The sequence below is a fragment of the Aspergillus pseudoviridinutans genome (assembly GCF_018340605.1).
Source record: "Aspergillus pseudoviridinutans IFM 55266 DNA, scaffold_5, whole genome shotgun sequence".
NCBI lineage: Eukaryota > Fungi > Ascomycota > Eurotiomycetes > Eurotiales > Aspergillaceae > Aspergillus > Aspergillus pseudoviridinutans.
The window spans coordinates 3,394,956-3,421,688 of record NW_025091285.1 but is presented as its reverse complement, the minus strand read 5'-3'; the positions used below and the strand labels follow the sequence as shown (position 1 = coordinate 3,421,688).

Genomic DNA, 26,733 nt, shown 5'->3' with positions numbered 1-26,733 from the left:
TTTAGCTAGATATCATTACATCAGAATCAGAGTCATGCCAATACCATCCACCACCATTCTTGAACTTGCCATCCGGTCGTTTCCTCAACCGCTTCTCCGTACTCGTTCTCCCTTCGTAAAACTCCCACATCCGCCATCCATCTCAACAAGAGCAGCACCTCCCACACTCCCATCGATGGTTGCACCATGCTCGCAACCCCCTTGGCACTGATCCCGGGACGCACCGCGACGATCCCCACGACAGCCGCCACGGCGAACTCCCAGAGCACTCTGACAAAGTTGCCATGGATATCGAACCACAGGGGAATCTTCTCGGGGATGAATTCGCCTTCGGTGATGGCGGCACGGGGCGGACACGGCGGGGGCGTGTTGGCGACCTTTTCCCGGATCGGGTTGCCGTATGTATACGAGGCCTCGACGGGCTGCACCTGGACCACAAAGCGCAGCTTATCTTTGTCGATTTGTCTGGTGAGGTAGCCGCCGTCTGTAAGCCCGAATTTATCCCGTGGGGGATCCTTCGGTTTCAGGATGATTCTGCGCTCGGCGGCGAGGTTGATCAGCGCGAGGATGTCCCCGTCTTCCGCGTGGTAGTTGATGGTGAACGAGCCGGTGCTTTGCAGCGCTGGATCCAGGGTCCCGGTTTTGAAACGCGCGGCTCGCCGGAGCTGGGTGACCTCGATGTTCCGCCTGCGGCCCAACATGTGGAGGAAGAACTCGGTGATGTCGTAGTTGCGGCCTGGGGTAATGCGCCCTCTGTTGCCCTGCGATACCACCCGCTCCGTCGTCAAGGACTGCAGCGCATCGTCGACAAGTCTGCCTCCGAAATTGGCCAAGGCCTGCCGGGCCTCCGCGGGCCGGTAGGACTCCTCCGGTGCGACGATGTTGGCTCGGACCCACGTCTTGGCCACTTCCAGCCGCGCAAGCTCGGCCTGTCGTCCTGTAGGTTGGGCCGGCTTCTCAGGCAAGGGGATGGCGAAGGGAACGCCTGCGTAGAGGGCACGTCTGCGGTTCACAGTTACTCCATGAGTGTTCTGGTAGAGTTCATCCAGCGTGACCGGAGGCTCCTCGCGCAGCTCAAACACCCTGTCGAACTGGTCCTTGGTGGCAGGAAGATCCGGCAGCTTCTCAGACTTAGGAATGTCCAGCTCTGCCTGTGCCCAGTCGACAACCGTCTCCCAATCGTATCCTTCTAAGTCTTCGTAGTTGATCGGCGGCACCTGGCCGTTCGCGTATGCTACAATAAACCGCTCCTGAAAGTCACTCTGCATCTTCGCTACCTGCAGTCGGTTTCTGCTGAGAATGTTCTTCCCCCGCTCTTGGATCATTTTGGGGTCCTGGTTGGGGAAACTCTGGCAAACCAGCTGCCAGTCAACGATCTTGCCTTCATAGCCGCCGGCTAGTGCCCTAACGACTACAATCGCAGTCAGAATCCTTTCTGCTATCAGACGTGGCAGATGCTGAAGAGCTCGATTCCGGCGGGCAGCCGGTCGGTTTGGCGGTTTTGCCACAACGACTTCTCTAGGTCCTTCGGCGGCTAGTTTCTCCAAGCGACGATTTTGCGGGACGTAGTCGTTGCGCCGTCTACGAGAGTCAGCGGAGAACAGCAGATCCAGTGCATCCAGCGAGTCGTCCGAATCTTCAGAGGCAGAGGAAACTTCCGATTCTGAAGGCTCTTCCGATCCCTCGGCCTCTTCTGCCTCTTCTGATGGGGATTTTTCAGGTTCAAGTAATTCCAAACGGCGAGCTGCTTCTCTGATCTTCCTGGCTTTCGGAATGCGCACCCTAGGATAGGCGCTCTGATCAATTTCAATCTGAATATTCCCTTCTATGGGGACTGCCTCTGGGAAATCATCAAGCGTTTGCTGGATAAAAGAAAACTTCTGGCCTTCTCCGGCTGGTTTTTCAAGTATGAATTCTTCATTTTGAAGCTCCCACCTCAGAATCGCGCCGGCTTCACTGAAGAACTTGCTTGTGCGTGGATCCACGGCTCTAGAGAAGTCTACTGCGGGTCGCTTTAGCTGGTCCAAAAGGTCGTCCAGAGATTTCGGAAATCGGAAGGCGGCTCTTGCACGAGCAACGGCCGCAGCTCGGACCGCTACAAGCCCAGCCTCTGTCGAGAAGGTGCCCGTACTGGAATGGAACGTCTGCACTGGATTCATGAACATGGCATAAGGTGCCATGAGCGAAATAGGCATCCAGAGACGTTTCAACCTGCGGGGAGCTCTGGGGCCTTCCTCTTCTCCATCTTCTACGGCGAGACCGTCAGCTGGGGTGCGATGCTTCAGGATGCGTTTTCGTTGCTGACCCTTTTCTCGAGCCTTGGAGATGGGCCCCAGATCGCGTTCCAGAGAGTCCCGTGCGGGCCCGTGCTGAAGTTTGGCGAGTCGAACAACCCCAGAGGGACGCCGAATCTCCGTGTCAGACTGGAGGCGCTGCAGCAGCCGTCGTTGAATGCTCTGTCCCTTTCTCTTCTCCAGAGCCAGGACAAAGGCTGGCTTTTGATGTAAATGCACGGTAATCCCACGCTCGATAGGGAGTTTCGCCATCTTGGGTTCGCCGCTTGGCGTACTCTTTGCACTTTTCGCACTTGACTTGGTCAGTTCGGGATCCACTTCGACGCCGGGTGGGAAGTAGTATCGAGCGGTCGTGGTAAGCATCTTATGTTGCAAGTCTTTGATTATCGGATCATCAGGCTGCAATTCAGGCTTGGCGACAATGCTCTTTGTCACCATTACCCCTTTGCCGTCCCTCCCGCTGAATGTGAACTGCCGAAGTTTGCCAGCATCAATCAGGTGTTTAATAGATGTCTTGACTGTTCGCATGTCTGGCTTTTCCTTGTACTTCGTCTTCTTCCATGCAGTTGCGAATGGGTACCATATTTCGGTACCCATGGAGTACGCGCCTCCAGCTTTCTCAATAATATCCATGATAATGCTCCTGCGTAAGACCGCAACAGAGCCTAACTTGTCTTGCCTCTTTGTGCGCTGACGATGCCCCTCTGGCGTCTGCGATTCGTCGCGCTGCTCAACGTCTGGTGTCCCGTCAGTGAGCTTTAGGCCGATACCTTTTGCTTCTTGGATGTTATAAATACTGGCGCCTGGACCGGCAGTTGCAGCCGGGGGGCCCTCAACCACCGCCACGTCCTCGTGTGCTGTGGCCTCCAATGGCGTGCCGATTGCTTCTACGTCAACCGGGCGATGTTCTCCATTCTCAACTTTGGTCGGCCCTGATGGAGCAAGCTGCTCAGCGATGGAAAGGGTTGAGGCAGTCTCTTCACCTCGCAAAGCTTGAGGTTCATATCGGCGCTTTTTGGACGGTGTCTCTAAGTTTTGACGAGGCTGTGAAGGTCGGACTTGCTTTTTTTCTGCTGGTGACGGAGCTTGTGCCATCTCAGGGGCTACTCCTTGCATGCTCTTGTGGACTGCGACGACTTCCCCGGTAGTGATTGGAGACGGTTCCCTTCTCCGTTTACTTGCCCGAGAAGAGACGTCCTTGATGGTCTCAATAGAGGGCTCACCAGTCTTCTGTCTGTCTGACGATGGTTCCTCAGAGCTTAAGACATGAGCCTCAGTAACGTCTTGAGAGACCTCCGTGTGTCTTATACGTGGCTGTTTAGACGGTCTTTCATGATTCGGCTCAGACTCTGCGTCAAGGGGAATCCGACTTCGAAGCGTTCTTTTTGTACCTCTCGAAGGAGTGTCCGGCGTTAAAGAAGTCGTGGCAGGGGTATTGATCGCAATAAATGCGGGAACAGGAGTTGTTTCGGCACTTTGGGCACGAGAAACTTCTTGCATAGTGCTAGCAGCTTCATCTTCCGGTTCGCCTTCCTGGGTCTCAGTAAACCAAGGCAGTGATGCTAATTTTGGCGACCTGAAAACTGCAAGGCGGGAGATTCTCGGGCGACCTTGTCGTTTCCCCGCTGGTCTGCGTCGTCCGCGAGGCGTGATGTACACACCAGGTTCTGTACGCTCAAGGAGCAAGACACTGTATTCAGTCCATGTTTCATCCAGCCCTAACGCCTCGAGTTTCTCTTTTTCAGACATCCCTCGGAATCTCTCTTCGTCGCGTTGCGCTTTCTTCAATCGCCTGATAGCCACGGGGTCTTGCTCAGGAATGACATCCGCTTCCAATTCAGGCAGATGTTCCTTTTTGAGCTTTACTTTGTTGGGGGTTCCCTTCGGACGTCCGACTCGATTCATACCTGGCGCGCCGAAGCGAATTACTGCTCAAGAGTTAACATCCGTGATTCACTCCTTGCCAGGGGCCAAAACTTACCATAGCTACCATCCTTCAGCCGGAACGGCATGGGATCATTTCCAGTGCAATTGTAATCTGCTGGGTTGACTACCAAGACGCCAGCCAGAAGCGATGCATTGCCATTCTTGATAAGTTCTTTCGTAGGGACAGCTTTGGGCAATCCATTCTCGTCCAGTTCGGGAACAGCATCAACGGGCGGTACAGAAATTTTCTCTGCCTTGGTGTTTCGGGGGACAAACTCGACAGCTTCCCACGATGCCTCTCCGGCATCAACGAGTTTTTGGAAGTTGGCCGTTGAGTAATGGATATAATGCGTGATGGTCTTTTCAAGTGCCGTGTCTCGTACAATCGCTAGATGGCGCAGATGCAGGGGCTGCGACAATTGCCAGCATTCCACTAACCGGGCCAAGGTGTTTTCCAGTGGTCTGCGGAAAAAGCTCCCGAAACTGGCTCGCAGGAGATCCTAAAGGAGGTCAGCAGAAGTCACCTCGCACATTGACTTATCCATTTGCACACTCACAAGGTTGGTAATCCCAGAGATTCCCGCTTGGTCGACAAGGTCGAATATCTGATTGTGTATATTACGATCCGGAGACCAAGCAGGAATCGTTCGACCAGCCTCCTCCACGGCCCCCTCTTGCTTGACCATACCAACAGCATTGTCAGCCCCGGCAGAGGTGAAATCCTCACTGGCATCAGCTGGACCTGCACCGTCTTCCAGCTCTAACCCTTCTTCCTGCTCGAGGTCGGTGTAGATATTTTGACTATATTCATGAAATAGCTCATAGTCCCTCTCTGTTGGCTCGCGAACAAGCATCACACAGGGATGCAGCTTCTTCATATCATCCGCGTACTGTGACGTCGCCCTAACGCGCTTGAGCACACCGATACGCTCGAATTTGCGCAGGGCTCGGGAGAGAACTCTCCATCGCCAGGGATCGGCGAACCCGAGAGCACTCTTGAGATCGGTACGGGCGATAATCTTGTACTCCCGGAGGATGGCGAAGAGCTTGTCGCTGAAGTCCTTAAAGTCAATAAGGCGCTCTTCCCGGTCGCCCGCAGCGCCAGCACCAGAGAGATCGGACTTGGAGAACCTCCGCAGCACGCAGAGACTGGTGCGTACAGACTTGATCTGTATCGCCCTTTTCTCAATGTACCCCTTTTCTTGTAGCACGTCGGTTCGCTTGGGGACGGAACGCTTATCCTGGCCGCTAAGTTTGACTAGGTCTGTTTGGAAGATTCCATTGGATTTATGGGACGCAATGATGGAGAGAAGTGCGAATTCCAAGGGAAGCACTTTGGTCTCATCCGGCTCATGACCAGCCACCGCTAGCCATCTCCTTTCCTTAGAGACGAAAACCCGGACCGCATGTTCAGGGTCCGCCTCACGAGCGAGTCGCTCAGCATCATTCAGCTGCAGATGGTTACTCTCTCGGTCTTTCCCGACTGAGACTTCTGGATGTCTTGTCAACCAAGCCCAGACTTTTTCCTGGAATGGGCGATCGACAGTATGACTCCGTGCTGATGTCTCATGGACTGCGCTGGAGTAGAATGTGTCGATGAAAGCCAAGATATCCGCAGGAGATGCGCCTATGCATGATAGTTAGCGTAAGTGTGATGAATGAGGTACGATGCGATGATGATGATGCTAGAGAATAACTACATGACGCGCAGTCTTATTGGATGATGGCAGACAGACGGCACTAAGGTTGGGTATGCTTAAACTAGTCGGCACGGACGCAGCAACATGCAGGAATAGTGGGAAAGAACACAAGTATCGACACCAGAGATGTGAAACAAACCCACCTTGGTCGCCACAGAGCGCAATCTCCGCGAGAAGATGATCAATCAAGTCTTGTAAGCTGGGAGCCATGTTGTCTCCATTGTTCTAACGCAGCCGGTAGGGTTACTGGACAAACAAGATATCATAGCATAGAACGGAGAAAATTTCTGCTGTAGTTGGTAAATGGAAGCAGGAGACGAGATTCGAACCGCCGCCGTAGGAGCAAAAAGTGATGTGCAGAAGGAGTGGACAGAAGGCGGGTCCTGTCACGTGATTTGTCTCGAAAATGCAGAATCAAATATCCAACAGCCAGTATTACCTATTAGTACCAGTATTGGTCTACAGGGGAGTCTGGAGGGCAAAGAGATGACCAGATAATTCCGATGAGTTAAAGAAAAGACAAAAAGAAAATGACAAGGGTGGGATTCGAACCCACGCCCCTTGCGAGACACGGAAACTGATGAATCAGTTTATAGGTCCAGTTCCTGAACCGTGCTCCTTAGACCACTCGGACACCTTGCCTTTGATGTTGTGACATTTCTAGAAAGTGCTATATGCCAAAACTGAGCATTTCTTGCATTAATGCAGTTTATGCCTGCAATGCATAAATTAATGGCGGGATCATCCATGATCAGCTGGGTGGGTCCGGAACTTCTCAACCGTGATATGCTTCATAGAGTTGCATGGTGTGCTCCGTATCTATCCCTAGATTCGGTCCCTGATAGTGATAAATCAGGCAATTGTTCGCTGCTCATGAACCCTATATGAGCAGTAGCGATGATTGTCGATTAGTACTGCCATCGAGTACGAAGAACCTAGTAGGGACAGTATGTGTGGCCGCTAGATAATTAAGCCAACGGCACCGCCAGCGCTAGGCATACATCACCCACCGCACGAACCCTGTGTCCATCCTAGGTCAAGTTATATCATCTTGGCCCATTGCCAATGTGTTTCAAATGGCCGACCAAATCAGAAATGTTATAGAATGATGAGATTCAAATAACCAAGAAAAATGACAAGTCGTTTCGATCCGATGACATCATCCGCCGCGAGGCATGTTACGTCAGGCACCACGCTGGTTGGCGGCCTGAGGAAACCAAGCCCGTCTATCAAAAGAAACCTTAAAACACGCAAGCTCGAAACTATTCAAGCCGTCAGTTCCGAGCGCCTCCGTCTCTGATAAAAATAATAAAGATTCAAATCGCCTCTTTCAGCCTGACTTGCCACGATCTATTATTCCGTTGTTCCTCACCATTACTGCCCAGCGCACTCCGCCTTACCATGAGTGCCACCTTCTAACCACTCTATCTCCGAAAGCATCGCCATAAACAACAACACAAACCGCCACTTCTGGACTGATGGAAGAAGGAACTTCTTCTACCACGGTGCCTCTAGAGCCTCCACCACTGCCTTATTCACTGCATACCAGAAAGAAATCCATCGCCTTCTTTTGGACGATTTTTATTCTCGATACATTGGCCCAACCTCTGGTACTCTACTGGGCCCTCTGGTACGCCACGGATTTGTCGCACAATGTGGGTAAGTAAGCCGCTCTCGTTGTAGGAGCTATGGACCTGGACAGACTGCTCATATCACCACAATGGACGAATAGTCTTCTCCATCGTCACTGCGTCCCTCGGAGGTGTCTCCGTCTTCGAATACTTCTACCGTCTCTATCACTTGGTACGAAAAGGTTCAAAGTCTCGGCCATTGAACGCAAGGAAATCATGGGTAGGCTAAAAAGAAACAACAATCATGTGATGGCGAGTGCTGATATTCGGTGATAGCTGGATTTCTTCCATATCAATTTCACAATTGTCTGGTTGATTCTGGCAGTTGAGCTTATCGTGTAAGTAACGCAAGTCTGCGAGCCGTCTTCGGAGTGACCATGCTAAACAATCTGGCCAGTGGTACGGTGCAGCCGGAACCATATGGTATGTTTCCACACTTGAGTTTCATCCATCCAAACGCCCTCTTGCATTGCTGACCATGAACTGAATTGAACAGTACGCCTCGTCGCCATGGTCCTTCCCACCGTAATGTTCTACTTCGGTGGCGTCTACCTTACCCTCGATATGCTTCGCATCTGTGGATTCAAAGCCCCCTTCCGTATATCCTCCACACCAAAGGGCTCCGTGATGCCCACCGCCCTCTACGTCCTTATCGAAGACGTCGTCGCTGTCGACGGAGGCGGCGGCCAGATCTACCGCTACGCATTGCGCACGCGATACCTTTCGAGTCCATACTTCCGGCGCATGCTCTTCGAAATGAACATGTTCTGGGCAGGTGGCTCAATCGTCTGTGCAGCTGCCATCACCGCCATAATCTTCACGACCTCCAAACCCGTCGCCTACACCGTAGGTCACCCTTCTCATATCCTGCAAATTACCATAAGACAGCCACTAACATTCCAATAGCTGGGCTGGTCCCTCCCCTTCGCTTGGGCCGGCATCTGGACCCTCATCACCATCCCCTGGGTGCAAAGTGATCTTCGCCGCGAAAAGCAACACTGGATGGAGATTCGCGGGCAAGGAGACGTGCCAACATACACCGATATAGTCGGTGCCCCGACGGCCCGGACCCGTCTGGAAACGGTCCAGGACCACCTCCCGAGTTTCTTGCCCTGGGTGCGGGAAAAGCAGTCGTCGCCGACTACTCCGTCTGATGGTCATTCGAACGTGTGATCGTCCTTTCAACGTTCTCTTCGGTCAGATCAGATTGAAATCATGTTACTCAGTTTTAACGGTCATTGTGCTATTATGAATGAATGCATCTGGCGTTGGGATGAGCCGTCAATTCAGGGGCACGGGAACATCGGACAGCGTCTTTCATTATTCGAACGCAGGCAGAAGCTATGGCGAGATGTGTGATGTATATAGATACCCCAGCGGTTGTTTCGGTATGATTTCTTTTTCTACTTGTACTTCTACAATTGTATCAATACTTTCTAAACTTCAGTCTCTCAGTCTCCCTCTACAATACCACATGTACTAGTAGTGTCATCACGTCTGTCACCTCTTCCGCGGAGCTAACTGTAAGAAGCTGCCTTTGAAGAAAAGAATGCTATTCCTATTCCATCTATCCATCTTTGGTATCCAAACACCAGCAGGGTACTCCCAACAGGGCGCCTCAAGTATGTACTAGAAGTATAACCCACGCCACCATGAAATGCGACCAACTCGATCTAATCCGTCTCGATCGCCGTATTTCCATTCCCAAAAAAAAGAAGCAAACAAGGTAGAGGAAGAAGAGAACTGTACAGCGCTCAAAAGCAGAACAACACGCTCACCGCAGGGGAATCGATCGTATAAATGTCGGGGAAATTAGAACTGGACAGGGAGAAATGACGGGTACACAGAACCCAATATATCAAAGCTTATCTTGCGGGAGAATATCGAAAAATGGATGTATCTGACGCCCAAATACAATCCACTGCACAAAGATAAACCATGGCGCAAGACGCTCGAATGGATTCCGGATATTGAAACGAGACCGGCAACTAAGAGAGGCGACTGGGGAGGAGGAACAAGGCAGATGGTGAAAGGTGAGAGGTGGTTTGGATGGAGGATGTCACACAACTTCTTGGCTGGTCTGTTGAGCGAGTTGAACTTTTTGATAGGCGTTATTTTCGCGATGGCAGCAACTTTCGTCCAAAGCTTCGGATGGTCATTTTGTGACTGCATTGATCAATTAGCGATGAGACCTCCTTAACGCTAAACTTCTTGGTATGTACCTCTGATCGGGCCCATTCCAAATTGTGGTCTCAGCTCTTGGAATGGCTTGGCTCGAGGTCATTGGCCGGTTGGGAGGGTTGACGATCCTACGAGATTGCTATGGGAGCGGTTAGTTTCTAGCTGTTCTCTAAATTCGTACGACATTGTAGAGACGTACCTCCCAGCGAGCATCGACATCCACTTCACTCGCAGAGCGCGAGTCGAATGGAGTGCCTTGATCCTGGACGCTAAGCATACTTGAGCCTAAGGAGTGCGATCGTGCGAGTGGGGAGGTTCCCGAATGAATTGAGCGTTGAGACGTTGACTCCGAATGTTCGCTGTTGGAGTCATAGCTCGCTAGGCTCTGGGGTTTGCCCGACGGGGCATTTGATGCACTATCCGGGTTCTGAAGGAGCTGAGATGGACTGGCAAGCTCGCGATAGCGTTTCAGTTGTTGCTTTGAAGGTCGATGATGAGAAAATTTGTTGCCAAGTATCGCGGGTGCGTGAGAGATCAGAGCCTTGATGACATCCTTCTTCAGTCGCAGAGCCAAGTCCAAATTGGACCACGTTTTGTTCCGGTATTCTAGAACAGGAAGCCGGAAGACAAAGTCATGGATGTCCTCCAGGTTGTGCTCCCCTTTGCCTTTGTAGCTCATACAAAGCACGACATCATTCACCTTCACGTGAGCAAGGGTCATATAGCTAGATGCGCGAGACATCATCTGCGATAGATCGTCTTGGGCTTCCTTGGATTTACCGCTTTTGTTCGATATCAGGGTAAATTTCTTCCCTTTATCTTCCCCGAGGTTGGCGGTCGAGCCATTGGCGAATGACTTATCCGTAGGCTGTCTGACGAGCATTCGCATGCTCTCAACTGACTTCTTCTTGCTCAATAAACCAGCACTCGTTGCTGGGCGGTTTGGTTGCGACACTCCCAGACGGTTGCTGTCCTTCTGCTCTTTCTTGTGAATCGCCGTCATGCCAAGACCCTTGAGATTATACGAACTGTGACGCGAAGGGGGTCTCTTTTCATCCGACAGCGAAAGCGTAGGCTGCAATCTGAGCTCAATAGCGCCGGCTCCTTTGGTTCCTGAAAGGTCCTCGGTTGATACGTCGCCTGTGCCTTGCGCGCTTGCAGGCCGAGATGTGTTATCATCGTCTTCTTCCGATTCTGAGGCCTCCAAAGGTTTCATGTTCTTGACCATGAAAGGAGAGAAACCGCCATCGAACCCATTGGAGCCAACATTCGGAAAGATATACTCGAACACCCTTTGGCCAAGCTCGTGCTCCAGCTGGACCTTGAGCGGGAAGAGCGACACCTCGAAATCATCAAGAACGGGGATACCACCAACAGCTTCCAACATGTGCCACTTGACCCTGATCATATATTCGTCGGGTTCGTCCAGGTTCTTGGCCTGGTCAAGATACGGCACGATGATTTGAGGGTAGATGGCGTCCGGGAGAAGGTTCAAGCCGTATATCCGTTCCACTGCCACGAGGTTGTGATTCGAGCCATCGCTGTTGTCCGTGCGATCATATTCGGCGTTCCGTAGCTGGAATTCGACCAAAGGCTGAGATTGGTCCTTCATAAGATGCCATACTACCTCGGATGCAGATATATTCCATCTCATAATTCCATTTGCTCCAGACGTTGTCGGCTCGACTCGCCTTTGAGATGTCGTGATGGCTTTCATCATGAAGAACAACTCGTCTTCGCATTGGGCCAGATCCTTTTCCAGCACCAGCCGGTCTTCCCAGCCACGCTTGTCCAGATACTTGGCGTTGATCTGGAAATGCTCTTTGATCTCCTCTAGTTGACAGATGCGGGACTGCAACTTGAACACCATCTCCGGAGCACCTCTCAAGTCGCTGAAATCCGAAGTGAGAAGTATGCGTTCCAGACGTTCATTTCTGACCTTTTCCAACGGTTCGCTATAGAGCAAAAGATCCAGCACGATGATGTACATTGAGTAATACTCAGCCGAGTCACAAATGGCCCGAATGTGAGGAAAGTCAACGCTGATCTGATCCATCCTAGTCTCTTGACCATCTGGACCGACGTGTTTGGATTGCCCTTTTCCCACTTCCTCATTGTACTTCAGCCGCAGATTGTTGTATTTGTCGTATCTCAAGCTGGCAGAAGTCTTCTGGATGATTCTTGAGAAGCCAAAAGGATTCAGTTCAAAGTCAAACATGGCTTCGAGCGTTACCCAAGGTGGCCATGCCGATCCCGGAGCATTGCCATACTTATTACCGGCATAGAACTGCAAGTGATTCATCAGATTCTTCTGAGTTGCAACGAAGAACTGAGCACCGTCCATGTCAAGGGAGAAGCGCCGCTGCACCAAACCGCTGACATCATCTGAAACACGTTCTTTGTCCATGATCGAAATCACTTTCAGTTGCATTCCACTCGCTGCCACCAACAAGACTGACTTCTGGTTTTTCTCACTCTGAAGCTGGATCTGCGGCGCAATCAACCGCAAGTAGTAACTATTCTGTGGAGTGAACTCGGGCGAGATATTCTCGCTAGAGCTATCAGAATCTGGCTGGGTCTCGGTGCTCGAGTCAACGCTTTCCTGTTCCTCAGCACTGACAAAGCGTTTGGTATCGTTCAGAAGTTGTTCGATACGATCCTCCACACTGTCCTCGTCTGCGTCCACACAGGAAGGCCGCCTCGACGAGCACTTGAACATTTTAGACCGTCCTTGATTGTTTTTGCTCTGTTCTTCGACAATATCGAGAATGAATTTGACGGCTCTGCGGGACATGTAGTACACGAAACCTCGTCTTTGGCTCACTTGATGGATATAGCGCAGTATAATGTTGCGGAGCGAGTTATTCCACTTCAATTGCATGTTGTGGATCAAGAAGCGGTTGTTGAAGTCGCTAGCGTATTCATCGTTGCGCGACGAGTACAAGCCGTCGAGATCCGCTTCTTTGCCGTCGTTTGTTGAATCCGAGTCAGCACCAAGTCGAAACGAGCTGTCACTCGCGAAATTCTCAGGCTTCTTGTCAATTGACGTTTTGTCTTCGCGTGCAAGCTGCATTTCAAGGCGACGAAGCCCGGTCACAAGGAAGGCACGTCTCCGAGCAAGCGATTCAGCCTGTCTGACAAAGTCATCATGCTCCTTTTTAAGGTCGGAATCATGGTCGACATCCTTTGCCATACGAAGCTCCTGCTCTCCAATCTGACGATCGAAGTTCCGTATTTGTGCTTCAACAGTGGCGAGGCGATCCCTGATCAGTTCCATTTGTACCCGACGAGGTTCGTTACTCTCGGACATAACGCAATCGTGAGTGGGCTCCTGCCCGAATGGGCTGTACCCTGTTTGATCTGGAGTTATATCGCCATGATCAGTCTGGCGGAAGTAGGTAAAACGGGGGGTGAACGCAAGAGGGAGTATATGTGTTTTTGGGTTAGACTCTTGAGGTAGTATCCAATCTAGCTCAACAAAGTCGTCCATATCAATCCAATCAAGGTTTTGGTCTGGGATAGTGAATTGTGATAAATCAACCGAGGGAACTGGCTGCTGGAAAGAAGATATGATATCGTCCCGGTTCTTCTCTATGTCATCGAGATTTGTTCCTTCAATGCTAACTGAGACAGCTCTGAAATCCGCCGCCTGCAAATCCAATTGGCCTTGGTTGATTCGCATTGCGCTTGCCTTTGTTTGCTTCAGGCGACCCTTTGCTACCGTCTTGATTTGCTCCCGCCGCTGATGGATATCCAGCTTGAGACTGTCCAGACGAACCTTCAGCCCTGTTGCTGTGACCACATCTTCCGCGTAATCCTCACGGTCCTTGTGCTTGTAGATGTGAGCCACAAACAGAGGGGCGAGGAGCAGTTTGTACTTGACAGTAGCAAGATGGCGATTGAACTTCTTGCTCGTTTTGGTGATACCAGGCCAAAGAGGACCCTGGCGGACCGGGAGAGACATCACACCCGAGAATAGAGACCACCAGTTGAAGAAGTGCGTGAAAAATCGCGGACTCAAGTGAACAGCGTTGTAGCTTGCTGAGGGCTGAAGATGGTCAACGTCCCAGTTCCTGCTCACAGGGGCAACGACCGAGATGGACAAATGAATGTGGTTGCTCCGGAACCCGCGATAGGCGTCGTAGTCCTGCGATGAAAAGAATTAGCCAGAAATCTCTCCGGAAGGTGAATTGTACGTGCCTTTCGCTCCTCTGGATCGATAAACTCCGGATTTCGAAGGATCACATCGTAATGCGGTCTGAGCTCAAACGACCGCTTGTCCCCGTCTACGTTACGTTCAAAGACCAAGCCAGCAACTAACCGGACGTCGCCCGACAATTTCATCACAACCTTCTTGAAAAGCGTTGCGTTCTTGAACTCGCTTGAAGAAGAACTGCTCTCCAAGTCCTGCGCAGTGGCCTCTTGCGCGTATCGAGCCTGGTTGCTGTAGTCAGGGATCGCCAGCACATATTCCCCACTTGTAACACTCATGAATTCCTTCGGATCGTCGCTGGTGTGGATTTCCCATTTAACATCTTTCCTCCAGCACATAACAAAGCCGCCTCCGAAGCCAGTGACCACATATGGATCCCTAGAGCCTTTAAGGCGCAGGTGAACGTCGCCGTCCTCCTTCCATAAAACTCGTATGCGCGAATGGAAACTTAGTCGAATCTTGTCCCAGAACCCAACTCTTTCAGACGGGTCTATCTCGGTTTTCGTGAAGCCTTCTATGATTTTCATCATGTCCTGAATCACAGGCTGATATGACATGCCCCAGGAGATGCTTGTCGGAAGACTAGTATTGATTTCGATAGTAGGGTCGGAGTAAGTCTTGACAGGAGACACAGATCGCCACACATCAATTAAGAAGGGAGGACTCGTGGTTCCATCCGAAAGTTCGGTTGATGGAACGAGTTCTAGCTGTACCTTTCTCGACGACCTGTAGTCACGGTATTCTTCGGCTATAACAAAATCCGTGCGCAGCGACCAACTTGAGAGTCTGGGAGACTGGCCCGGACGTAAGGCAGGTATATGCAACAAGTCCAAGGGATAGTCTCTCAGGTTGACTCGAGCCTCGCCCATGTTCAGGTGGAAGCTCATTGGAACGAGCAAAGCGTATTGCGTGGATAGAGGGATTCCCTTTCCGAGCCTATGGAGAAACGATGGGAACTCTTCGATAGGGAAAGACGGTTTGTCTATGGCTAGACTGAGATCAGTTATCAAGGCTGACATGATACCAGGTCTGTTTGGAATGGCCAGAATTTTCTCGGTCTCAGCGGCATCATCAGGCGGCTCATCAGCTCCAGAGAAGAGATTCCGAATTTCCTTGATAGAGCTGCCTTGAAACCGAAAAGCAGCGTCAATCTTCTGCTTCCAAGACCGAGCATTGTGTTCTTGAAGGCGGAACCAAGCTTTTTCCTCAGAGATTTTGGAATCGGAAGACAGGCAAGCCGAGCCCTCCGTATCATACCGAAATCTCCTCCCTCGCCCACCATTCGTTTCTTGAGCATGGCCGCGCGGCTTCGGGTCAGCACTTTTGCTCCTCTTGGTGTCATGGCTTGTCCGTTCGCTGCGAAGGGTCCGATGGCTGGATCTTGTTCTCAGCCTGGATGAGGCACGAAGCTGTCCACACTCCCTGATTTTCTGGACCTTGAGCTCGAACGCCTCCTCTCGCGCCAAACGTTGTCGCTGTTCAAGTAGACCTGTCCGATAGATGCAACCTAGTTTCCACTCGAATGCATCATCTTCTAATTCGAATAACAAAGCTTTGCTCCGCAGCGAGATCCGTGGAACCCTCTTTGGCGCTTCTGGATCCCTTGCAGAAATGAATTCCGATGAACGGTTCTTGAAGCGATGATGGAGCTGCTTAAGAGCTTTAGCAGTGTTGACCCAATTGTCGAAGATACGATGCATGATCATGTGATGAGGGACCCCTATGCGGATAAAGTCGGCCCAGATGTCTATTGACTTCTCATCGACTAAATTAGAGCCCTGCTTTAGTTTGAACTTGCGCAGATCAACCTTGACGTTATTCATGCTGATGATCCTAGCCCAAACACCCTTGAGCTTGGGAGCTTCGGCATGTAAGCGAACCAGCTGAGCCTTCACGAAGGGAGACGACAGACGGTGGGTCCCAGCGGCCAATCCATATATCTGTAGCAACATTGGAGGATCGGCAGGTAGGAATGTTTTGACTTGAACGACTGTAGCTCTAATATCCACCGTGATGAGCTCATTCCTTTTGAGGGGTGGCCGGGGAACAGAGGGCGAGGTTGCAGAATCCTTCGTCTGCCATTCGAATGGTGGCTGGGCTGGTGCTTCTGTAGGGTGTTGAATGAATGCATCCTGAATAACAGACACGGCCACTCCAAGACAGTAATAGCGATAAAGTGAATACTGCAAATAGACACCCTTCAGAACCGAGTTGATATGGAATATAGGACCTAGTCGGTCACTTAGGGTGCTCAATGCAACCTCAAATCGGGGAAGTGAGAAGAAGGGCTCAGGCTCTAAGTAGTCTTCAGATTCAATCACGAAGCCTTCGAAGCCACGGGCGTGAAAAGCCAGCCGTCTCCCATCGGCAGCACCATGCTGAATTTGTCTGGGCGGCGACGTTGGAGGAAATCGAAACGGCGACTCGTCACCAATGGTGGAGTGGCTTGGGGTGCGTCGCCGTACGAGACTGATGTGAGTCGGTTCGGCTTTTTGGGCTCTGTATTCTGCAGTCCACGATTGCATCTGTAATGAAACTCCCCGGGAAAGCTTTGAGACGGTACTGTCCACTCCAGCGATTTCCAAACTGAGGCCCGTGGCCTCAAACTGAAAATTGAGTAACCATGGCGGAATACGCCTTAGTACGCTCGGTTTCCTTTCTTGGCGTGCCATCGATGCCCTCCTCCTGTTCTGCATCTGGGCTCGGAATTGCTCGACAACCTGGCGAATGCCGCGATTGACCTCACCATTGACCATGTGGACGGAACATGTGTTCAGTGTCCCCGTAGCGATCACGCACACCTCTGGCGACGCGTTGAGGAGGACCTTGAGTTCCAGGGTCTCTGTGGTCAGCAGATTGTGCTTGACCCCGGTCGGGGTCTGATAGTACAGCTTGTGATCTGCGACCCGATAAACTGACGAGAGAGAATAATGTACTCCACCTTCTGACGAGTGCGAAGAATCTATATCGAGAGCTATGGCGGATATGGAGGAGATTAGAAGATTATAGTCATCATCAGAGCCAGCTGATTCTTTAGTTATGGGGAGGACGAGTCGAACGACAGGTTCATGCACAGAAAGCTTAATATTGGCTTTCGGGAGCAGCCGCGAAATCAGTCGATGATTGTCGCGCTTCTTTCCGCCCGAGGAGGATGCTCGGGTTTGAACCAGACCTAGAAGTCGGTCAAGATGGTGTGGTTCTAGATCGAGAGAGGGCGAGGTGACCACAAAATTGGCGAAGAGGATATTTGTGTTGCGCTCCTCCGCATTATGGTCATCGAAAGAGCCCACGGTTTTGGAAGGAAGCGTAGTCTTGATTGTTGTAGTAGCCATAGGGATGTATACGATGTTATCCGTCTCGCCCGAGCTATCGTCCAAGCTTACTGAGAGAGAGATGGCGGCCAGAAGGGCCTGATGTGCGACGTCGTCCCGCTGAAAATACATGCGATGCGCGGGACTCCCTTGGTCCATGCGATGCAGGTCAACGCCGATTTCATGGGATATGACGTTCAAGTAGACCGATTTCTGCCCCGCAGAAGACGGCTGGACTATGCGAGACAGTCGGAAGAAACTCAAAGCCAGTTGAATTTCCCGAATGCCACGTAGCAGGGAGCTTGCAAATTCTTTCGAATCAGCGACCGTTTGGACAATCACATCGTCACGACTGCCGGGTCTGTCCAACTCTTCGACAAAGTCGGCAAACGATATCTCGTCGTCCGTGTCACTGATGATAGGTTCCTTCCTTGACCGCCGAAACTGCTTAATCCGTTGCGAGACGGTTGTCAGTTCGTCATATGGGATATGGAGTCTTCCGATTTTCAGTGCAATAGAGGTATCCCTGAGTCCGTCGAGGTCACTAGGGAGGAGTCCGTGGATATTGACCTGGACATGATCCAGAAGCTCGGCCGGCTCGCTGCCATCGACCGCGAGTAGGACGTTTTGTACATTCATGATCCATTCGGCCGGGCATAGTTCACCAGACTCATCCTTCTTTCGGCGAAACACCTTTGCCCGGTCCACCATTTTCCGCCTGGTGTCCACCGCCAACGAGAGCGATCCTATCTGGAATTGGCCGGCTTCGAGGAAATTGATAGTTGTATTCACGGCAACGACATCCACCAATTTGAGCCAATGTATCTTTCTGTGAAGCCTCTTGACCTGCTCCTTCATCCGTGTGAGCGTCTTCCACGTCTTGCTCCGCCGAGCACGTGCCAAGCTGGTCTCCCCTCCATCCGGCGACGTATCCCCCACGTCCGAAGAGCTTTGAGGCTCTGGCACGTCCGCCTTTGCTGTGTTGCTATTACCCTTGCCGAGAGCTGAAGGGTCCACAGTCACCTTCAGTTCCGTCAAGCGAAGACTCAGCCATGTCGGTTGCGCGAAGGACGGAGGATGTAGAGATAATCCCAAGCCACGAAGTTCAATTTGTATCCCTTCTCTCGGAACATAGGCAATGCGGCGGAGAGAGAAATAGCCGATTCGCTGAATAGAAACTCCTGTTGCGATTCGAACGATGGCGAAGATAAGGAACGAGGAAAGGTAGAGCAGGAGGAATCCCACAAAAACGGTTGTCGGACTAAAGAGCGTCATCGCGTCTCGCGACCAGTAGGGAGACCGATCCGTCGAACAAGGCCAGGGGATTGACGGCACAAATCATCGAGATACTACCGGATGCTGCGAATAGTTTGAGACACTTATAATATTATAAAAAAAAAAAAAAGGTCGCCGACCTCAGGCTAGAAATATTTTTGCCTTGCCTTGAAGAATGACCCGCGAGACGAGCAATTGTTCTCAAGCGTTCGGAGTCGGCGAGGAACAGGTCTCAGTAAGACCAGAATTGCGCACTGGCCTGCAAAGTGTCCAAAGAAAGCCTCGACAGTGATAAGCCAGGCATGCTTCGAACAAGATGGAACAGATTCAGAATGTGATGGATATGGAGTAATGGTACGGGGGGTTCGTAAGCTGATAGATAGAACCGGAGCGGCCGAACCATAGATCCATCATCCGTCAAGCTATCCCAAGAATAATAATGTCAGCAACAAGAGACCTGCCAAACAGTGGTTGCGGGCAAACGGGGGGGGCGCGACAATAATCTGGAAGCGGAAAGCCCGCCCACTTGGTCAGAGCTAACTAACTACGGAATACGGAGTATTTGGCTCTGTGGCGGATCGGCTGTCTCGGCATTATTTCTTGGGATCAACTGGCGAACTCTGCCAATCTAGTGGATTATCAGAATAATAATAATATGGGCCGCAGAAGACAGATTACCATCTCAGGAAATGGCCCTAGAGCACGTCACAGCATTAATGTGCATCGGGTTTTTCCCTGCTTCGGCAATGAGTTGATCACCCCTAATTACTCTCCGTAAAGGATCCTCTTTGACATATCATAGAGCTTTGGACTTGCATAATGGACACGTATATATATAATCCATACTCTGGAATAGGAATAGGAATAGGAATAGGAGAGCCCTTGGAATGCTGTCAGCCTGTCGATCTTTATATCATCTACGGAGCAGCTAAACTAACTTCTCTATGGCATGTCTCCTTTCGCAAGCACTATTTAACAACTACATTCAGGGGAAGGATTAGTTATATATTCAAGCCAATGCTAATATAAAATCACCGCATATTCAAGGCTTTCATATTACACTTGTCTCTAGACTATCAAATTGTCACTAAAATAATTATTTTACGGTTTAGTATCATGTTCCGGGCAAATTAAGACACTGAACTTCTGTGTGTTTTTTTAGCTGTGATATACAAGGGTGTGAGCTTTTTTAAGTCGCCCTACAGATCTCGGCTGACCATCCTCGATGAAAGTAATGAACATTTGCCAATAGAAAATGGTGAGGCACTCTCCAGCTTGTTGGCTATCTTACAAATTGCTCCTTTTGATATAATACAAGACGTCTTTGCACCGTTCCCATCAGGAATGTCCATATACATACTTAGCTGCCTTTAGCGAAGAATCAGATTTCTCCTCAGACTATGGTGAGCAACAATGATCGGAACCTCTCACAGCCCATGATGCTGGCATCTGCTGGGAGCCGTAGGAGCGATTGGAGTCGGGTTACCGTCCAAGCCCTGGATGACTGTACTATTCGTGACATCCCCGTGACCCTAGACGGGAAAGAAAGGCTGATGTCGATGCAATGCGATCATCTAGTTGATGAAGGATCCAGTCCCGTCATATTCTGTCCGTTTGCTTTGGCTCTCTCAAGCTCCTCGATCTTTTCGTCGATGATAGCTATCTCAGCCTCAATGCTAAGCAGTTTCTCACTGAGGATGCCCCGGTATTCGTCATCAGAGAGGGTCTTGAGTGGAATCCATTTGGAATCTGCTAATCGTTGCAGAATTGGCTTCGATGGTGTATTTGCATGTTCCATCTGCCATGAGTCGATAGCATTGTAAGATCTCTGTCCCAGATAGCCGAGCAGCGAGAATACGACAACTCCTGGGATGAGACGACCACCTAAGCCGAAATCGCATTAGTAGTGGTTCCTTGTCAGTCGAACATTTCAAGTAGTCCTAGGAGTTCAAGTACCCATTAATCTAGTCACGGCACCGCCAGCGATGCCACCAGAGACAGCGCTGACATAGGCTCTCTGTTTTGGGGTGGCCCTATCCTCATAGTGGAGACTTAGGATGTTACTCCTTAGCCCTGCAATCAAGTAATCAGCATCATGAGCACCCAACATCACCGGAGACGGAAGAAATACGACGTACACCAGAAGGAAGTTCCACATGCAAACCAGTGGATACCGCAGGAAATCGAATGGATTACTGGATGAGGAGACCTTATGACACCGGAGATGCCTCCATAAACGAGACCAGCAGAGCCTGAATGGCAAAAGTCAGTCTTTAGAAGAAACCCGCCATATTGGACCATTGAAGATCTCGAGGGCAAATTTCTGGGTTACTTGGGCAGAGTGAAGAACTCACCGCTCAAAGCTCCGGCTTTTAGTGACGCCAACCATACATTCTCTCCTAATACAGGCCGCTGACCATTCTGTCCGCTCATCTTGCGACTGACCAGAGAATGTATATTTGAAGCATGCCGCTGTGGTTGGCTACTTGAATGATAAGACCGGCTGTTATCTATCAGAGTAAATGGTTCGTATGGCGGGACCTCACGTGACCTCAGGTCATGCGCAGACGATCTCTACCTCAATTTCAGATCAAGATATCGATCATCTATCTAAATACTACTCGGGAGGATTCAGCCGTGTTTCACCTTACTCTATTTACATTACTCTATTTACAGCTTTGCACTGATTTGGCTAACTCGAGAAAAGATAGGTACCAAAGTAGGACGAATCTGCTTGTGAATCGTCTTGATTGAACCATACAGGGTTATTTTGCCTGTAATAATACAGTTTGCCCCTCCAGATACCCCTGGACCCAGCCAGGAACCTGCTGTAATATGAACATTGAATGCAAAATGTTTATACCTATAAAATGGTCGCTTTGTGTCCTCGTCAGTCTCACTCAACTTTGCACTCTATTGAGATACAGGCCTATACTGAGTCTCGGAATTCCTGTTGGATATGTGGTGGTATGCCTCCAGGATAATAATCCGCTTCGGGCTAAGGGCACAAGCTTCCCTCCTCGTACTCCGTATTACTGGATTGGTTCAAGATAGCTTGCATTGAGCCGATCAATCGTGAGACAAAGTTAGAAGTATGATGTATAGTATGATTATCAAGTAACAGCTGGACAATTGATTGCTTTATTTTCTGAAAATAAATGTGCATCTTGCCTCTCCAGGATGTCTTGATGCCACACCAAACACCGATGTTACAAAGCCCTGGGGTTGGGTCGAGGCCGGAAGCCGCACCACCACTTTTTTTTCCCCTGAGGCTGACTTTTCTAGCGTCATACTAAAAATTATCCTCACGGATTAACCTACTTTCCCCCCTCTGTTCTTTCAACTGCGGAGGTCACCTGCAATAACTCATCACACGTCTACTTGTTCAAACAACTAGACGTCATTTCTTGAAATCATTTTTATCTTCCTGTCTGGAAGTCTTCTTATAACCCCATTTAGGCCCATTTAACATCCTGCCTGAGACGCGCACAAGTCCTTGGCGCGTTTCCTGAATTTCCACAACCGCAATCATGGGTATGTTCCACCCCGAACCCCTCCTTCAGTGCATCCCATGAGTTTCCAGATCAGATGCCTGGGATATAATGAATGAGTACTGACGGTATCCGATGAAGCGCCCGCGAAGCAGAAAGCCCAGAAGATGTCTATCGGCACCTTCCTGGCCGATGAGAGTAGGTTCCCACACAAATTCCCCGCGGAAATGGATTGTGCTAAGCGAAACAGGCCTTGGCTCCTGGGCCGACGAGATGGAGGATATGCCTTTGCCTGGTAAGTTGCACCTGTCGTCGATGAGACACTCTTGAAAAATGATGGTTTTTGCTGATTTGAGGACTTTGCAGCCGGTATGTACTAGGCGCACTATCATGATACTTTTCCGCCGATAGTCTCTTCCACATGCGATAAGGATGACAAGGCTAAAGATGCAATAGCTCCTCCTTCCATGTCCAGCTACGGAGGCGACCGCCGCGGCGCTGGCCCTCTTTCCGGTGGATTCGGCAATGGCTTTAATGGTATGCTCCCAGCTTCAATCGGTTAAGAATGCAGTCTGATCCTAGAGTGACACAGACCGCGAACGTGGTGGATATGCGATCAGAGAGCCTCTCCCACTTCCTACTCAACCCCCTTACACCGCTCACGTTGGAAACCTTTCTTTTGAGGCGACCTCGGCCGATATCAACGACCTGTTTGCTGGATGTGGTGTGACGAACGTCCGTATCGTTGAAGATAAGTTGACAAGAAGCCCCAAGGGCTTCGGCTATGTTGAATTTGAGACTGTCGACGGCTTGAAGAAGGCCCTTGACCTCTCAGGTACCACGCTTCAGGGAAGAGCGATTCGTGTCAGCATCGCTGAGCCCCGTAAGTATCCTCTCGCATGTTCGACTCATTTTGTGCGCAAAAAAACTGACTGCCCTCAACAGCCAAGGAGCGCGATGTCAAGGAGCTTGACTGGACTCGCAAGGGCCCCTTGCCCGCGCCCGACCAACCTCCCCGTCGTGTGCCCGACCGCTCGACTTTCGGACGGAACCTCGACAACCTCTCCGATGCCGGCAGCGAACGTGCCAGTGGTCGTCGCAACTTCGAGTCGGATGGAAAGGTGCGCGATTTCGGCAACTGGGAGCGCAAGGGTCCTCTTTCTCCAGTGACTGGACCAGTCAGAGAAGGTGGCCGTCCTCGCAGCAACGAAGGCCCCGGGTTCAGAAGAAGCTCGCCCGCTTGGGGTGAGGGACGCTCTCAGGATGGCTCGAGACCCCCGCGCCGTGAATTCCAGGAGCGCGCACCCACTGCCGCCGAACTTGATAACTCATGGAGAGCCAGAATGCGCCCCGATCAGGCCCCTGCCAAGGAACCCAGTAACCCTCCCTCTCCCGCTGCCTCCCCCGCCGCCCCTGCTGCCCCCGCCGCTCCCGCCTCTCGCCCTAAGTTGAACCTCCAGAAGCGGACTGTCGCCGACACTCCGTCCAGCCCCGCTGCCAGCACTGACTCGAAGGCTAGCCCATTCGGTGGTGCTCGGCCCATCGATACTGCCGCCAGGGAGAGACAAGTTGAGGAGCGTCGCCAACTAGCGCTCCGTCAGAAGAAGGAGGCCGACGAGAAGGCCAAGGCCGAGAAAGCCGAGAAGCAGCGCCAATCCAAGGAGCAGGCCAAGAGCGAGAAGCCTGTGCCAGCCGCCGATCCCAACGGCAAGGACAGCATGGATATCCCTCAGGGCGCAAAGAACTTCGAGATCCTCCGGCAGGCCGGTGAGGATGAAAGCGGTGCTACCGAACAAGCCCAATCGGAAGAAGCTCCTGCCGCTGCTGCGGGTGACGAGGCCTCGAAACAGGCTCCCGCTGGCAAGGCGAACGGTAACTGGCGGAGCGGGGGTCCTGCTCAGCCCGCCGAGGCTGCCGCAGACGAAGAAGGCTGGAGCACTGTGAGCTCGAGGCAACGCAACAACCGTCGTGGGCAGTCTGGACGTACATTCGCATAGATTTCTCGATACCCTGATTCATGTCATCGCTCATAGCCGAGTACTACTACGCTGGTTTCAGGGAGAAGTAGGGTTCGTTAGTTGTCATTTCTTTCGGATGCCACAAATCTGACGGTACAGCCTCCATGGTCTCAGCATTTGCTTCTTGGTTAAGTCGATGGCCAGCTGTTTTTTCCCTCCTCTGCCATCCTCTCTACTCTCCACCTTCTCTTTGGTTCGTGATATCTTTCGTCGGGCTAGATCCCTGAACCACGTCTCGTCACTGCTGACGTTGTCGGGCACGTCGAAAAAGTTCGTGTTTATTTTCTTGTTATGTCTACCCATTTCCTTGTCGTCATCTGTTTTCCCCTTCCGTTCTCTGAGCTAGCTATTCCCATGTTGTGTGGATTTAGTGTTGTGCACTCATGACCTATCACGGCCTATGTGAAGGAACGGGCTATGTGACTTCCTGAGATGTTTGTATTTCTCCCTTCTGCTTTCCTCGGCAGAATTGGTCTTCTCGCTGTCAACGTATTCCCCCCTCTCATTGTCTATCTTGTTTCGGGATTGGGGGAGATGGAGTGTGGAGTCCTATTCTACTTGTTCTTCTAACGGAGCCATGTCCCTTCCTAGATGACGAGACAGCCATGCGAATAAGATTATGACTCAGAAGATAGATGTATGATGCGAAGCTGAGAAGAACATGTAATGCAGACGTAGACAACTTCATTGGTGACAGTAAGTGGGGACTACCAGCTTCTTTGACCGCTCCTCCGTTAGACGCTGTCCTTGACCAGGCGTGTGACGCTACATTCTTGTACCAGCCCCTGGGAGATAAATATCCAAGCAAGGGAGGGACCTGAGCGACACGAAGAGAAGAGTAGTCAAGTACCTACGGAGTAGATAGCTAATCTTTCACAGAGAGCCTGTACGTTGCAAGGGATATAGCTAGAATGGCTGGTGTTTCCTTGGCGATCAGCTATGGCGATGCTGATATACTTCATTCCTTGCAAGGGACTAATGTCGATGGCTGGTGACCTTGACTCCAGCGCAGGCGGGTTGAATCGAGATCCATGAGGTAAAGAGTGATATCGGCACCTCTCTATGTATTGATCGATATTGACATACTAGGAGACTGGTTTATTTTGTATCTAGTTCTGGAGGTGACCAGTCAACTGTAGGTACACTAGAACCCACCAGGCGCGGAGACTAAAAGTGATCCACGATCTACACGTGTACCTTTAATATGCGACTTATTTAGCAACAATCAAATCATGTTAAGTCGAATATTCTTGTGAATGGTGTGCTTCAGAGATTGAGGATTGACATTTCAAGAAAGATCTTGAATAACAGTTGGCAGTGTTCTTGATGGTAGATTCCCTTGCCTTCGGAGACAGCGTAGAGAGGCATATTTATAGAATGCGCTAACCATAGACTTTACTGACTGTAACTCCAGCCTGTAACACGAATCATGATCCTCCCCCAGCATTTGATAATAATAACTCCCAGTCAGCCTCCCTAAGACTTCGCTTCCTTACCTCCTTGATTGTTGCACTCATTGCTTATTGTGAGCCTCATGAGACATCTTTTCAGTGCCACTTCTCTTCTTTGTGCACTAGACACTTCACCGATCTGCCCCCCACTATTTAAAGGCACGGACTGGACAACTGGACGACCTGCGACGCCGAGCCTGAATCCTTTCATTTCCGCGACCCCGGATTCAGCTTCGTTTCAGGCCTCAATGCGTTGAGTTTGACCCAGAAGAGCACTTCCAATTACTCCGATTCATGCCTCGATAATGTCGACCACCGCAACCGCGACTGTGACGGCTACAACCCTCGTGGGAATGCTTCCGACCATGACGAGTGCTGCCCCCAACATCTCAAGGAAGAATTGTCCAACATGTGGCCAGGAAGGGTACATGTCGCGGGATCAATTAGTCGAGAGCGCCMGGAAGAGGGTGAAGGAGTTGGAGGGTCAGGTCGAGCTGTTGAACGCGCACGCTGCACAGATGGGTAAGCGCGTTGCTACGAACAACTCAATTACCTGATGGCGGTGCTAACCTGGTTTACGTCTATAGCTGCACAACTGGCCGAGTACGAAAAAGAAGTGCGCCGTCTCCGCTCGCAAACCAACACGCACACCCCCAGGACGGGCTCCGCATCGTCGACAACGTCCGCGCCCTCGAACGAGAGCGAGCATTCCCGGTCCTCGCCGCCGCAGGCCCAGCACCAAAGTCGCCTGTCGACGCTGACGTCTCTTCTGCCTTACCGTCGCCCTAGCACCGCATCCCCCACCCAGCCCATTGCCCAGCCAGCACAACTGGCCCCTTCTCCAGACCATGCTACGACAGAGCTTCAGACGGCGCTCGAGCGAGAACAGAGCTTACGCAAGGAGGCAGAGAGCCAGCTCTCCCAGGCCAGTTCGGAGCTGGAGGAACTGACGGCGCAGCTGTTCAGTCAAGCAAACGAGATGGTTGCGCAAGAGCGCAAGGCGCGGGCGAAATTGGAAGAGAGGGTGGCGGTGCTCGAACGACGGGATGTCGAGAAGAGGAAACGGCTTGACAGACTGGAAAAGGCTATGGAGAGGGTGGAGCGGCTTCGAGCATTGGTCGGATAGTTCACAGATGTATAGCCTCTCTCCTTTCTTTTTTCTTTTTCTGCCTCTCTTTGCTTTGGATCTATTATACCCCTATGTTGTTTCCGGCGGACTACTCCTGCTTTGAATTGTTTTTG

General features: G+C 51.1%; 6 protein-coding genes and 1 non-coding gene across 7 annotated transcripts; 3 read left to right on the top strand and 4 right to left on the bottom strand.

The window, feature by feature from the left end:
• Positions 1 to 32: 32 nt before the first annotated feature.
• Asppvi_008253 (putative TFIIIC transcription initiation factor complex subunits Tfc3) lies at positions 33 to 6,130 on the bottom strand (the record flags this gene model as incomplete). Its single annotated transcript, XM_043304126.1, has 4 exons — positions 33 to 4,222; positions 4,276 to 4,720; positions 4,778 to 5,847; positions 6,064 to 6,130. 4 exons carry the CDS (start codon positions 6,128 to 6,130, stop codon positions 33 to 35), a joined length of 5,772 nt encoding a protein of 1,923 aa, XP_043160061.1.
• Positions 6,131 to 6,451: 321 nt separating this feature from the next.
• Asppvi_008252 lies at positions 6,452 to 6,562 on the bottom strand. Its single transcript has one exon. It is a non-coding gene; the product is annotated as a tRNA-Leu (tRNA).
• An 836-nt stretch (positions 6,563 to 7,398) lies between these two features.
• On the top strand, positions 7,399 to 8,724 carry Asppvi_008251 (uncharacterized protein; the record flags this gene model as incomplete). The annotated part of the gene is made up of 6 exons (XM_043304125.1): positions 7,399 to 7,579; positions 7,653 to 7,771; positions 7,828 to 7,889; positions 7,949 to 7,974; positions 8,048 to 8,397; positions 8,458 to 8,724. 6 exons carry the CDS (start codon positions 7,399 to 7,401, stop codon positions 8,722 to 8,724), a joined length of 1,005 nt encoding a protein of 334 aa, XP_043160060.1.
• Positions 8,725 to 9,662: 938 nt separating this feature from the next.
• Asppvi_008250 (FMP27 family protein) lies at positions 9,663 to 18,531 on the bottom strand (the record flags this gene model as incomplete). The annotated part of the gene is made up of 4 exons (XM_043304124.1): positions 9,663 to 9,717; positions 9,774 to 9,871; positions 9,932 to 13,879; positions 13,978 to 18,531. The coding sequence occupies 4 exons, from the start codon at positions 18,529 to 18,531 to the stop codon at positions 9,663 to 9,665; spliced, it is 8,655 nt and encodes a 2,884-aa protein (XP_043160059.1).
• Positions 18,532 to 20,101: 1,570 nt separating this feature from the next.
• On the bottom strand, positions 20,102 to 20,964 carry Asppvi_008249 (uncharacterized protein; the record flags this gene model as incomplete). Its single annotated transcript, XM_043304123.1, has 4 exons — positions 20,102 to 20,415; positions 20,488 to 20,604; positions 20,670 to 20,783; positions 20,886 to 20,964. The coding sequence occupies 4 exons, from the start codon at positions 20,962 to 20,964 to the stop codon at positions 20,102 to 20,104; spliced, it is 624 nt and encodes a 207-aa protein (XP_043160058.1).
• Positions 20,965 to 22,061: 1,097 nt separating this feature from the next.
• Positions 22,062 to 24,019, top strand: Asppvi_008248 (translation initiation factor 4B; the record flags this gene model as incomplete). Its single annotated transcript, XM_043304122.1, has 6 exons — positions 22,062 to 22,065; positions 22,164 to 22,220; positions 22,273 to 22,317; positions 22,434 to 22,559; positions 22,615 to 22,905; positions 22,968 to 24,019. 6 exons carry the CDS (start codon positions 22,062 to 22,064, stop codon positions 24,017 to 24,019), a joined length of 1,575 nt encoding a protein of 524 aa, XP_043160057.1.
• A 1,777-nt stretch (positions 24,020 to 25,796) lies between these two features.
• Positions 25,797 to 26,617, top strand: Asppvi_008247 (uncharacterized protein; the record flags this gene model as incomplete). Its single annotated transcript, XM_043304121.1, has 2 exons — positions 25,797 to 26,013; positions 26,079 to 26,617. 2 exons carry the CDS (start codon positions 25,797 to 25,799, stop codon positions 26,615 to 26,617), a joined length of 756 nt encoding a protein of 251 aa, XP_043160056.1.
• Positions 26,618 to 26,733: the final 116 nt, after the last annotated feature.